The 13,069-nt window shown below is 45.7% G+C and overlaps 1 protein-coding gene across 1 annotated transcript in view; it reads left to right on the top strand.

The window, feature by feature from the left end:
- Nucleotides 1-13,069, top strand: part of TAFA2 (TAFA chemokine like family member 2) — a 437,366-nt gene that overhangs the window by 298,296 nt on the left and 126,001 nt on the right. The window contains exon 3 of the mRNA XM_057704113.1: nt 2,270-2,376. Coding sequence (XP_057560096.1) covers nt 2,270-2,376 — 107 coding nt within the window. The remainder of the gene's footprint in view (nt 1-2,269; nt 2,377-13,069) is intronic.

Raw genomic sequence — 13,069 nt, 5'->3', positions numbered from 1 at the left:
AAAAATGTGAGAAAAGTAGAATCTCATAACAAAGCTCTTAGTAAGAGTGCCAAAAAAACACAGAGGCCATAGGATGGAAGATTTCAGATGGGCATGTGGTTTACTGAGAGTGAGTGCTAAACCAGATGGTTTCTCTAGGATGCTTCCTGCGGGCCTTGGTACCCTGGTTACACTGCGGAGAAGCTTCCTGAAAAATGCTGCACACTCAGATGTGCCTCTTGTTTAAAAAAAAATCTGGTTAAGTTTGTTGAACCCAGAACTTTGCAAATCTACCTGCCGCCTTTGTTTTCCACTGATCCTGTATTGACATTCTGAGAAACGGGTGCCTCACAGAACACACAGCTTAGGGAACTGCTGGTCTAAGTAAGTGATGAGCACAGTGATGGTTCATACTGACTGAGTGTTTATTATCTTCTGTGCACAGTGTTAAATTCTTTTCATGAACTGTCTCATTTAGTTTTCATACCAACAACACTATGAGGTAGACGTTGTTATTCTCATTTTAATTACAGCAGAAAAACTCTTAGTCAGGTAACGCATCCAAAGTCATACAGACAGAAGGCAGCAAGCCAGATTTTAAACCAAGCAATCTAATCTGAAAGGTCAGACGCCTGCCCCTTTGTCCCTTATCTTGACACAGCACAAGACCAGGGTCCGCAGAGGACTCGCAGCTACGGGGGCCCCTGAAATTCCCTGCAATCGTCTCGTGAATGGGATGGGCCTCTCGTGAGCTCAGGGAACAACAAAACATCCACATGAATGAAGGCTTTCCAATCTCATAGTCATTGAGCCCTTACACACGCCAGCTGCTGGGCCAGGCTTTTCACATACACATCCCATATTAGAGAAGAAGAAGCTGAGGCAGGAGACCCAGAAACTCGCACTAGATGACACAGTAAGAAGCCAGGGGAGCCTAGACTCCAGTCCGAACACTCTGACTCGGGAGTGAGTCTGTGTTCTTCGTCCTACAGCGCCGAATCAGCGTGCACAGCTTCCCCAGGCCAAGAAACGTCCATGTATATCTATGTTAAATATACATAATACATCAGCTTATTTTTTCATCCGTTTATCGGTATGAATGACTTCAAAATTATACAGCCATCATCGCTACCGCTGAGTCAAACTTTTGGAGATAGAATCTTTTGGAAGTGAAAGTGTAAGGAAAAAGATAACCTAGGAAACTCAAGAGGAAGAGGAATCAGGCTAGAATGAAGGCAGGAATGTAGGTCAAACTGGAATGGAGCTCAGTGTAGGATCCGAACCTGAGAAGGCACTCGGTGATGGACATTTATTTTATCTCTCTCGTAAATAAATGAGAATGGATGATGTTTTATATATTTCACTTACCCCTTAGCTTACACAGTAGTGAATGTAAAGATTTTAAGTTTAGACAATTTGGTGTTTGACTTTTTACTTTATCATTAAACATGACCTCAGGCAAATTTCTGAATTTCATCATCTTCAAAATGGGGGTAGACATACCCACATCCCCAGTTTGTCCTGAGGAGCAATTGAAATAATGTTGTATTAGGCGCTATAGAAATTAGGTGCTAAATGTTGATTATGGGTAGCTATTATTTTATTATAACATTGCTTTTCTTTCCTGAGTTTGGTAGTCTCAGCTTGAAAATGTTAGCTTGGTATTTTTCATTTTGCTTTTCCATTTTTCTTCTACTTCTCACAAAGTACAGCATGGTAGATTCCAATAATATTAAAACGTCTGTGTATCTCCAGTAGCAGTGTTGTACAGTGAGGTGACTTTCTAAAAACACATTAGGAATAATAGATTTGAAGTGACTTTATTCTCTGCAGGAATTCATCAAACACATTTTATCTAAACTGTTTACCCTGATTATTTGACTTGGCCTTGAGGAAGGTTTTTTTTTTGTTTGTTTTGTTTTTGTTTTTTAAGTAAAATAAGTCACCTATTTAAAGATTATTCAAACAACTGCCTTGGATTTGTTGAATAAGTTGAATCCATATTTATATGGAGAAAAAAATGGTACTGTTTCCCAGTTGATTTAGGCTGTTAAGTGAAACAAGATTGACTGAGGTATGGCCTCTCTTATCTCTTGCATTGTATCAAGATACTTTGTTTAGAAAACTTTAATGTTTTTTCTTGTTTATATACAGTGAACAGCCTTTTGATATAAAAAAATGCAGATTTAGTTATGAGGGTGTCATGGGGAGCTGTAAATGTAGCACAATCATAGTGGAAAAGCAATGCTTTCACACACTTAGGATTTTTATTTATTTTTTTTATTTGCAGGATGAGTAAGAGATACTTACAGAAAGCAACAAAAGGAAAACTGCTGATGATCATATTTATTGTAACCTTGTGGGGGAAAGTTGTATCCAGTGCAAACCATCATAAAGGTAAGCCCTCCTGTTTTCTTCCTCAGCTTGCTGTGGGAGGGGCTCCGTTCAGTGCAGACTGCTGTGTTCCGCCTTTACTGGTCAGTTAATGTTACTAAATCTGGATCCACTCATGACAATTCTCTTTAAGTAAAAATGCAGCGAGAGTCATTCTTAGAGTGGCTTTGATAGGGAACGGATGGTTGTTTACATGTTTTCAGGATTACTGACATTTCTGCGAAAAATGTTCAGAGAGGGGATTGTGACTCTGCCTTCTCCTTAGCATTTCCATTTTTAAGGTAATGACATGCAATAAAGATGAGTTTCGAATTGCAGTCATCCTGTAATGAAAGCATCCTGAATGATGCGTATCTTAATCATAGTATACACGTCAATTTCCCTTCACTGCTTTTTGTAGATCATATCTCCTTGTGCTGGAGTGCATCTCTGGCCGCTGTCTGGATTCTACCCCTAGTGTGATACTGAGCAGGCTCAATTCTGCCATAGAACAGGGTGGCGATATTTGTTTTATGTGTGTGTTAAGCTTGACAGCTCAAAATTATGCCCTTTCTGTTCTCTTTTCTGAGCGTATAATTCAGTATAATGAATAAATGCTTTTCCCAAATGAATTAAAATGTGCTCTTTCTGGACTGTCCCTACCATAATCAAGTGTTCATAACCTGAAAAGTCAGTTTAGATTTTTCTGTGAAATATGACTTTTACAATTCAGTTCTCTTTCCTCTGTAAAGTCTCAGACTAGCAACTTACTTTCTTATTTTATTTTTGATTGAAAAGAGAGTTAAGACTGCCTTGAATTTTGTTACACTTAAAATAGTTACACATGTGCATTTAATTATCATTACACGGGACAAGTATACCAGGCAGGGGAACGATGTGGTGTGAGGGAGGGATGCTGAGAGGACAAAGTCTTTTCCCTCTGTGTTTAAAACCAAAAGGAGTCATCTTTCAACATATGAACTTTATAGAGAGGTCCTGCACATTTCACAGTCCTGTTTTTGCCCCACAGTGTATGTGTGTGTACGTTTTCTTCTTTTCCTTCGTACACGACACGGATCCACAAATAAAACTTTAAATTCTCTTCAGTAAGGGTTTTTGGTATAAAAGTAAAAAGATGTTAAGAAAGGTGTTATTCAGATGCCTCCAAATTGGCTACAGTGAGCCAAGCTGAAGGACAAAGCAGCCTTAAATACTTAGCTTTTGAAAAGGGGCAAACTGCTGTGGGCAGGCCCCCCGCCGTGGACTTAACAAGAGAAGGCGCATCTTGCATGGTCCCCCCAGTGCGCCTTCCCAGCTGATAAAAGTAGAATTGAGAGGCGTGGGGCAGGCTCACAGTAACCGTGGGTGTCCTCCCAGCAAAGCAGGGGCTCGCGGCAAGGATGCCTTCTCACGTCCGGAGCCAAGGGATTCGTCGGGACTGCTCTACCGTGAATAAGGCATACAATTTTTAAAGCTGGTTTTAAGAGTTTTTAAGCTGTGTTTTATTCTATGCTAACTCCCAAACTAAGATCTTTTCTCACTTTTTGCCAAAAAATAAATATTTCTTGAACAGAAGAGATTATACATTGACTCAGAAAAACTACTCAATGTGCCAAACCCAGGACATCATAGAAGACAGACTTTTGTGTTGCTTTGCGGACCCATTTCCAACCTACCAAGAATATCTTGGAGGAAGAATTTAGGAATGGTTTCTCTGCCTCTTCCTCCTTCCCTCCTTCCCCTTTTTGTTTTTTTCTTCCCTTTATGTTTTCCATGCAAAATGCCCCTTTTGTTTAACCTGTTTTACGTTTAATGTGTGTGACGTACGTATGTTTTAGGACGTGAACACGAGTGTGCTCACCACCCGCTTGACACATAACATTTCTAATTCTCTGACACGGACTGTGTCTGCCACTCTAAGTTCATTCCTTTGCCGCCTTACCCGAGATAATCACTGCTCTAATTTTTGTGATTGGAATTCCCTTGCTTTTATTTGTAATTTCCCCACACATTTATGTATATCCAGATGGCACGCTGCTTTGTTCTGTTGTTACTGAATTTACATCATAGTATTATACTGTCTCTCTGTAATTAGCTGTCTTGCTCAGTAATGCATTTGTGGCATTCATTACACTTGGTGGTGAGTAACTGTAGTTAATATTTTTTTTTTTGCTGTTGCCCCATATTTAGTTGTATGAAGTCACCACTACTGTTGTGTTTATTCTCTTGTACACGCACATTTGGGGTTCTCTTTTCTTGTCGTTATGAACTATGCTTCTACAGACATTCCCGTACTTCTCTGCTGTGCACATGTGCAAGCGTTTCTCAAGAGCACATTCCAAGGAGCAAAATTCCGGGTCACGGGGCATTGGGTATCTTCAGTCTTACCAGGTTATGTCAAATGATTTTCCAGAGTGGTAGCGCTAAGAAAGCCGTTCAAGGTATTCCTTTTTACTGACGTATAGTTGATATGTAATGCTATCTTAGTTTCAGCTATACAACGTAGTGATTCAAAATTTGTACAGATTACACTCCATTTAAAGTCATTACAAGCCATTGGCTCTAGTCCCAATGCTGTACAGTATACCCGTACAGCTTATTTCATACGTAATAGTCTGTACATCTTAATCCCCAGCCCTGTGCGTCCCCTCCTGCCTTTCCCCTCCCCGCTGTGAATCACTAGTTTGGTTTCTACATCTCTGAGCCTGTTTCTGCTTTGTTATATTAATTTGTTTATTTTAATAACATATGGTATTTGTCTTTCTATGTCTGACATTTCACAAAGCATAATACCTTCCAGGACTATGCATGCTGTTGCAAATGGCAAAATTTCTTTCTTTTTAATGGCTGAGTAGCGTTCCATTGTGTGTGTGTGTGTGTGTGTGTGTGTGTGTACTGCATCTTCTTTATCCACTCATCTTTTGATGGACATTTAGGTTGCTTCCACACCTTGGCTATTGTAAATAAGACTGCTCTGAGCATCGAGCATATGAAAATTTCAAATTAGTGTTTGTGCTGGGGGGGTGTTTATTGAAGTATAGTTGATTTACAGTGTTGTGTTAGTTTCAAGTGTACAGCAGAGTGATTCAGTTACACACGTATGTGCGTGTTTATTTATACAGATTCTTTCCTCAGATTCTTTTTCTCAGATCCTTTTCTCTTAGAGGTTATTACAAAATATCGAGCAGAGTTCCCTGTGCTCTAGAGCAGGTCCTTGCTGGTGATCTGTCTTATAAATAGTAGTGTGTGTCTGTCAGGCCCAACCTCCTACTTTACCCCTCTCCCACCTCTTTCCCATTTGGTAACCGTAAGTTTGTTTTCTGTGTCTGTGGATCTATTTCTGTTTTGTAAACACGTTCATTTGTATCTTTTTTTTTTTTTGTTTCCACATGTAAGCCATATCATATGATATTTGTCTCTGTCTGGCTTATTTCACTTAGTATGAGAATCTCTGGGTCCATCCATGTTGCCACAAATGACATTATTTCATTCTTTTTCGTGGCTGAGTCGTATTCCATTGTATACGTGCACCACATCTTCTTTATGTCTTCATTTGTCGACGGACATTTAGGTTGTTTCCATGTCTTGTCTATTGTAAATAGTGATGCAGTGAACATTAGGGTGTGTGTAAATTTTCTAATTACAGTTTTCTCCAGGTATATTGGGTATATACCCAGGAGTGGAATTGCTGAATCAAATGGTAGATCTCTTTTTTGTTTCTCGAGGCAGCTCAGACAATCCTGTTTTCCACGGTGGCTGCACCAGTTTACAGCCCCACCAGCAGGGTACACGGTGCCTTTTCTCCATCCTTGCCAACGTGTATTTTTTGTGACCCTTTTTATGGCCGTTCTGACAGGTGTGGGGTGATACCCCGTGGCTCCGATCTGCGTTTCCCTGATTGTTAGTGGCGTCGAGCACCTTTTCACGTCCTCTTGGCCACCTGTGTGTCTCCTTTGGAAACATGCCTGTTCAGGTGGGCCCCTCTGTTCATCAGGTCGATGGCCCTGGCTCAGCTGATCACCAGACCCTGCCTGGCGTGGAGGCTGCTGGCTGCTGGCTTGCGGGCGCTTGTCGTGAGGCAGCTGACGGCGGGACCCCAGGGGGCCCTGGGGCTGAGGTTGGCTCCCTGGTGGTGGGATCAGGGTCCAGGGACTCTGCGACTGTTGCTCCCACTACTGGTGAATGACTCTAAGTCCCGGAGCTCGTGCCAGGCTGCGGGCAGGCAGAGCTGGGTCCTGGCGTCTGGCTGCAGGGCCTAGGGATTCCAGAGAGGGTATCCGATCGCTGGTGGGCAGGCGTCTGGTTCCTGACACAGTGGGGTATGTGGTCCATGGTGTCCTGAAGCGTGTCTTGGCCTGTTAGTCATAGGGCCAGGGCCCCGCTGGTCCCAGGGTAGGGTGTGGCCTGCCGTGGGTGGACTAGGTCTCCGGGCTGAGGGATAGTGGTTTTCTTGCATCTGGTGTCTGCCGCCAGTGGGTTAGGCTGGTCTGGAGGCTAGCACAGGCTTCCTGGAGATCCACGGCTGGTGGGTGGAGCCGGGTCTCGGCCGTCTGCTGGGTCTCTGTGTCTAGAGGTGGCTGTGGGCCCAGGAAGTCTTTAGGTGGCCTGTCTGCTGATGGGTGGGGCTGTGTCCTCAACCAGTGAATTGTGTGGCCCGAGGCTTCCTAGCACCACCGACGCCTACAGGCTGTTGAGTGGGGCCAGGTCTTGGCACGAATGAGCCAGAGGGAGGATCCCGTGGCGGCAGCTGCCAACAGCAGTGTCCGTGTGGCAGGACGCTCCCTGCCATGGCTGCGGCCAGCGTCTGTGTCCCCCGCCTCTCCAGGGGACTCTCCAAGACCAGCAGTTAGACCTAGCCCAGGCTCCTGTCAAATTACGGCTTTTCCCCTGGGCGCCGTGCGTGTGAGACTCTGTGTGGGCCTTTAAGAGAGAAGTCTCGACTCCTCCCAGTCCTTTGGGACGTCGCAGACTCCCGCTGGGCTTCGAGGCCAGTGGCTCTGGGGGCTTGTCTTCCCAGTGCAGGACCCCTGGGCTGTGGTTTGCTCACCCAGGGGTATGGGATTTGATCGTATCGTGAGTCCTCCCCTCCCATCCTACCTGTCCCACTGTGGTTCCTTCTTTAGGTCTGTAGTTGTGAAAAATCTTTTCTGGTGAGTTGTTCTGCAGGCAGTTGTAATTTTGATGTGCTCGTGATAGGAGGTGAGCTCGGGGTCTTTCCACGCCACCACCTTGGTCTTTAATTTTTTCCATTTCAATTGCAGTGTGCCTTGTTTGTTCCTCTTTGGGTTGATCCTGTTTAGGACTCTTGATGTTTCCTGGATTTCTGTTTCTTTTCCCAGGTTAGTGAAGTTTTCAGGTATTATGTCTTCAAATTTCTTCTCTGCCCTCTTCTCTCTCTCTTCTCCTTCTAGGACCCGCATAATGCAAACGTTTGTATGGTTGGTGTTGTCCACGAGGTATTTTAAATGTCCTCATTTCTTCTTTTTTCCTTTTTCTATTCAGCTTCAGTGATTTTCACTACTGTGTCTTCCAGTTTACTGATCCATCCCTCTGTTTCATATAATCTACTGTTGATTCCTTCTAACATATTTTTTATTTCACTTGTATCCTTCATCTCTGTTTGGTTCTTCTTTATGTTTTCTCTTTCTTAAAAACTTCTGACTTCTCATCCTATTCATCCATTCTTCTCCTGAGTTCCTTGATCATCTTTACAATAATTTCCTTGAACTCTGTCAGGTAGATTGCCTGTCTCCATTTAGTTCTTCTTCTGGGGTTGTATTTTGTTCCTTTGTTTGGAACATGTCTCTCCATTTGGAACACATTCCTCTGTCAACTCATTTACCGTGTTTAATATCTATGCATCTGGTAGGTTAGTTGTTTTTCCCAGCCTTGGAGATGTTGCCTTTTGTAGGAGGTGTTCTCTGCGTCCCAGCAGCACAGTCTCCCCTGGCCATCAGAGCTGTGTGCTCTAGGGGTGCCCCATTGAGGCTGCGCAGGTCCTTCTGTTGTGGCGGGCTGCCCGCTGTGGGCAGCCTGGCAGGCGCGGCTGGCGCATGGCCTGCTTGGTTGCCCGGCTCTGCCTTGTACGGAGCCTGCTGGTGGGTGGGGCTGGGTCGTGAGGAGGCTGACTGCAGAAGCCGGCGGGGTTCTGGAGCTGGTGTTGACGCGCTCATGGACAGAGCTGGGCTCTTGGATCAGGTGTGGGCCTGCTGGTGGGTGGGGCGGGTCCCTCACGTGGCCGGCCGCAGGTTCCAGGGCGACCGAGAGCTGGTGCCGGCCCGTTCGGGAGTGGTTCTGGGTCCCAGGGAGGCTGCTGAGGGGCCCAGGGTGTCTCAAGCTGGTGTCCTGCGCACGGTTGTGGCCGAGTCCGGGGGCTCCCCAGCCTGTGGTGAGTGGGGCCAGCACGCAGGGTCCCCTGGAGCGAGTGCCAGCTCGCTGGTGGGCTGATCCAGGTCCTGGGATCTCCGGCTGCAGGGACCTGGGGTCCTGGCGCGGGTTGTAGCCTGCTGCTGGGCAGGGCCTGTTCCTGACTCAGCTGACTGTGTGGTCCAGGGTGTCCCAAAGCTTCTGCTGACTCCCTGGCGGGTGAAGTCGGGTCCTGGGGCAGCTGGCCGAGGGTCCCGAGGTATGCTAGAGCTTGTATTGGCCAGCGGCCGTTCTGCAGGGCTGCAGTTGTCCTGGGGCTGGTGTCGGCCCACGGCGGGGCGCGAGCTGGATCTCAGGGTCTCCGGCTGCAGGGACCTGGGAGTCCTGGGGCTAGTGCCTGCACGCTGTTGTTTGAGGCTGGTCCTGGTCGTCCTGAGGTCCTGGTCCCTACCCCTGGACGGGCCTGTGTCCTCTGTGGGCTTGGGGTTTTAAGGCAGCCTGCCTCCTGCTGGGTGGGGCTGGCTCTCGGGCTAGTCGCTTGGCCTGAGGCACCCACTACGGATGCCGACGGGCGACTGGGTGAGGCGGAGTCCTGGTGCGGATAAGCTGGAAGGAGGATGCCAGCACTGCGCTTGCCAGCACCTGTGTCTGTGCGGTAGAACGAGGTCCCCCCAGAGGGGCTGCCACCAGGGTCTGTGTCCCCAGGCTGAGCGCCAGCTGCTTCCTGCCTCTCTGGGAGACGCTCCAAGATCAGCAGGTGGATATGACCCGGTCTTCTCTCAGGTTACTGCCTCTGCTCTGGGTGTCAGAGCACGTGGGAGTTTGTGCGTGCCTGGAAGAGTGGAGTCTCGATCTCCCACAGTCCACATGGCTTTCATCATATAAGGCTTAGGGCAAGGAAGGCCTGTTTGCTTACTTTTCTTTTTTATTGTGAGATAATAAGAAATCAGTCTCTGATCGAGAGCACTTTGCGTGAATGTTCAAGATAAAAGTGATATAGGTGAACATGAAAAACCCAACAGCTCCGTTCTAAGAGCTTTGTAGATACTAAGTCATTTAATCCTTAGAAACTGGCAAAGAAAGGTTAAATAAGTTGGCCCAAGTTGCTTGGCTGGTAACGTGGGGAGGAGGATTCAAATCTAGGAAGTCTTGTTCCAGGTAACATGACTAATATCTAGTGGTGAATTTGTAAAATTTATACTATTTGGGATTTCGTTGACTTCCTGAATCTGTGGAATGGTGTCTTTCATAAACTTTGAAAGAATTTCAGGCATTATATCTTGAAATATTGCTTCTATCCTGTGTCTCTACTGAACTAGAACTCTGGTTAAGCGTACATCAGCTTTCCCTCTCTATTCTCCATATATTTCAACCTCTGTTTTATATTTTACACCTTCAAGTCTTTCTTTGCTATATTCTGGGATATTTATTCAGATCTTTCTTTTCTACCACACCAATTCTGTGCTCTCTTGGGTCTAATCTGCTCTTTAATGCATATATTGAGTTTTAATCTCATCTGTTACATGCTACTAAAAATTCTTTTTTTCTTACAAATTGGCTTTGCTTTTGATATATTTTGTTCTTTATTTGGTTTATATTTTTATACATTGTATATCAAATCACATATAAAATTTGATGCTTCTATTTTATGACATTTTGCTGATTTCTTCTGATGACTCTGACTCATAGTGCATTATTTTAGGGTTTTATGATTTTTAAAAATTTTGTGAACTCATGTTCATTGAAATCATATTTGTGAGAGTTTTGAAGGCCCGTGTCTAGAATGCATTCTTCCAGAGCTGATTTGCATATGCCGTGTGTCTTAGGTAAGTTTCTCTAAAAGCAGAGCCAAGTCAGGAATTCTTATTCACGTGACTTACAGAACGATGCTCTCAGGAGTCGGAGAGCAAGGGCAGCAGGAGAGAGCTGGAGACGGAAGCTGAGCACAGGCAGTCTCAGCTGGGGGACACCCTGGTCAGGTCCTTCGGGGAGGATCAGGACCAGGGATTGCGCCACGGAGCTGATCCCTCCTTGAGGTGAGATAAGTGGCCTCTTCCACGCGTGCGTCCCTTTGTCATTGGCCAGCGATCTGTTCCCAGGGCAGGGAGTAGCCTTCCCGGGGTGGCAGCCTCTCTCTATCAGAGGGCAGGGCGCCTCTGTAAGCGAGGCCGCGGCTGTGGGCTGTGATCCCGCGCCGTTCGCAGCACGTGGAGGACGGGTGCACCGCTGCCGGGAAGGGTCTTTTCGGGGTGATGCACCGACAGCTCTCTAGCCCTGCGTTCCACGTCTCGGCCCCTCAGGTCTGCTTGCTTCTTACCTGAGTTTACTCCATCCAGGCACAGCTCATCAAAGATCCTGGTTGGTTACAGTTGCCAAGAAAACCCACGGAGGAGGCCAGGTAGGGCGGCACCCACGCAGCTGGCACGCAGGCCGTGTCTGGGACCCGCTGTCTGCCCGCCTCCCCAGCCGTGTTAGACTCCTGTCTGCTTCCCGTTCAACCAGAAGGCTTACCTGGTTTTTCGCCCAGACCTCACGCCTGAGGGTCTGAGTTCTGGGTCATCACGCGCTTGATTCTGGGGTGTTGGACGTACAAGTCTGCAGCTGTAACGCGCATTGGGATGCCAAGACATACCGCGGTGGACCATAGGAGAGCCTGACGCGCTCTCCCCGCGCCGGTACCCAGGCGCTGCCCCTTCCGCGTGGCCGCTGGGGTCATTAACCTCATCCGTACCTAACTCCTGTGTTTTGTTTTGTTTGTTTTTGGTTTTTGCTCATCTATTGGGCTAACTAGGCAGCAATCGGAGCTCTGTGTTTAGCAGGATATACTGTTTACGTCTGTGAAAGCGTTCCCTTTCTGGGAACGAGGACGTCTTAGACTCATAGAGTCTGTTGGTGGTTTTCACAGCAATATTTTAGATGGGATCATTCTGATGGAAAATTTGTTTTACTCAATACTTTGAGTGCCCACAACAAGGACTGAGAACATGGCAGTACCTAGAAGAGGCAAAAATGTTGTGCTATGGAGTGTTTGTCCTGGAGGTGGAAAGATAATGAAAAAGAAGTAAAACAGTTTTATAGTATAAAAGCTAAGGAAAAAATAAAGGAAGAAAGAGGTGTCAGAAGGGTTCAGGAGGGATTGTAGCTTTAAGGAAGGCCTTTGGGTGGGACCTGGAGTTTCCAGTGGAGCCGGCTGTGAGCATGGCTGGGCAAGGATGCTCCCGGCAGAGTGGCGGGTGAGTGTGAGTGCTTCCACCTGGGGGCGTCCTGGGGGCGTGAGGAGCCGCAGGGCCGCTGTGCAGAGAGCAGAGCGTGTGAGGACCAGCGCCCTGAGAGACTGGGTCCTTACAGGGCAGGAACGCGCAGGAGAGGAAACAGCAGAATAGGTAGCTCTTCCAAATACCAGTGCAATAGCACCATGTCCTCAAGAGCAGCCAGGTGGAGGAGTGCCTTACTCTGTGTTTGGAACATGATGTAGAAACACTGTAGAAATCCAGAGCATTGGTATTTGAAAAATGAGATCTAAAAAATCAGAAAATGTTGTCCCCTGCTTAATAAAATCTTCTGAGCTTTGGGAAGTAAAAGTCCCTCACACACAGACAAACCTCCACAGAGATTCTGCCCTGAATTCTCACTATTTATTTAAACATACTATATAATTGGATATTAGAGCCATTTATTTTTCCTCTAGGAAAAATAATGCTGCAGTGAGCACTGCTAGTTGCAGTTGCTTTTCCCCATATCTGTTTATGAGGCTCGATTTGCAGTGGTGGAATTACTAGTTCAAATGACTTAAATTTTATAATATTATGTTTTGAAGATGATATTTTTAACTATAAAATAATTTGTGTTCATTTTAGAATATTTGGAAAGTATAAAAGAAGCACTAACAGAATTAAAATGATATAACGTATTCCTAGGATGATTATTAATATGATGCGTGTTTAGATGTGTATGCATTTTGGTATACATCGTCAGGTTGCACACATTGCTGTTCATATCCCCGTCGGGAGGGAACATACACACCTTCGTCAACACTAGGCCAGACCAATTTGGAGTCCTCGAGATGTATCATTCTATCCAACCTTTGTTAATTTCATCCTATTTTAATTTGTAGTTTTAAATTATTAAAGATGATAAAATTTTTATTGGTTTATTGACCATTCATATTTTTGTTAATTACCTTTTCATGTATTTTATCCACTGTTTTTATTAGGTGACCCTATTTGTCTTTGTTTTTATGGGAGCTCTTTATAGAGAACTAACACTTTGTGTTTTTACCAGTAGTTTACATTTTGCTTAATCAATGTGTTAGCATATATTGCGCGGAACTCCAGACAGCCTGCGTTTCCAT

The sequence above is a fragment of the Hippopotamus amphibius genome, chromosome 12 (genome assembly GCF_030028045.1).
Source record: "Hippopotamus amphibius kiboko isolate mHipAmp2 chromosome 12, mHipAmp2.hap2, whole genome shotgun sequence".
Lineage (NCBI taxonomy): Eukaryota > Metazoa > Chordata > Mammalia > Artiodactyla > Hippopotamidae > Hippopotamus > Hippopotamus amphibius.
The sequence above is the reverse complement of the archived record's forward strand: the minus strand, read 5'-3'. Positions and strand labels throughout refer to the sequence as shown.